Source organism: Wasmannia auropunctata, unplaced genomic scaffold (genome assembly GCF_000956235.1).
Source record: "Wasmannia auropunctata unplaced genomic scaffold, wasmannia.A_1.0 LD335759.1, whole genome shotgun sequence".
NCBI lineage: Eukaryota > Metazoa > Arthropoda > Insecta > Hymenoptera > Formicidae > Wasmannia > Wasmannia auropunctata.
The window spans coordinates 1-743 of NW_012027131.1; the positions used below are offsets into that span (position 1 = coordinate 1).

Here is a 743-nt window from a genome sequence, read left to right on the forward strand (position 1 = left end):
AGCGTTGAATGCTTGTTCCATACCGCATCTGCCAAACAGATTATATGAACAAATATTTACAACATTTATTACAATTACTGTTATAAAACTGAGAATTGCAGGAAAAAAGTGAATAGCAGAAGTATACTAAATAATAAAAAGAGGTAAAACAATATGTCACATATACTTGATTTTTTGCATTGTTGTGATTCTGACATCTTATCATTGTATACAAGTTTGTCAGTACTGCAATGATTGTCTTGCTATTGCATCACTGTGACATTGAGTGCCATCAATATCTGTTGTTACTTTAAACAGTATTTGGTTCTCGTCCATAAATACTTCTTCTCCCATAAAACATCGATGTTGAGGGACCACGTCAAGGGAAGTAATGCTCTCCTTACAATGTTTGCAAATTAACAGATCTAAAATATATATACATACAATATTATTTGTTGAAGTACGACTGAACGTATGAAATATATATAATATTTGTTATTACCCTGTATTTCTAATACACTTCTGGAATCAGCTGCAGATTCTATTGGAATTTCTACTCTCGTGCTTGAATTATAAACAATAAGTCTTTAAATTAATAAAAATTTACATTATAAGAAAATTCATCATCAATTATTACTCACTAATCTACGTCATCTATCGATTTCCACAAAATATGAATTTTTTGTTTTTCTTTTGTTTCTTTTAAAACAAAATTGTAAGCTTCATTGTCAAAATCTGTATAAATAATAACACAATTACATCGA

The 743-nt window shown here is 28.8% G+C and overlaps 1 protein-coding gene across 1 annotated transcript in view; it reads right to left on the minus strand.

The window, feature by feature from the left end:
- Positions 1 to 10: 10 nt before the first annotated feature.
- The window catches only part of LOC105456139, a 10,471-nt gene continuing 9,738 nt past the window's right edge, over positions 11 to 743 (minus strand). Inside the window, exons 2-4 of the mRNA XM_011699959.1 lie at positions 621 to 714; positions 482 to 543; positions 11 to 404 (exon numbers count right to left, since the gene is read on the minus strand). Of these exons, the coding sequence (XP_011698261.1) occupies positions 220 to 404; positions 482 to 543; positions 621 to 714 (341 nt within the window). The 3' untranslated portion in view covers positions 11 to 219. The remainder of the gene's footprint in view (positions 405 to 481; positions 544 to 620; positions 715 to 743) is intronic.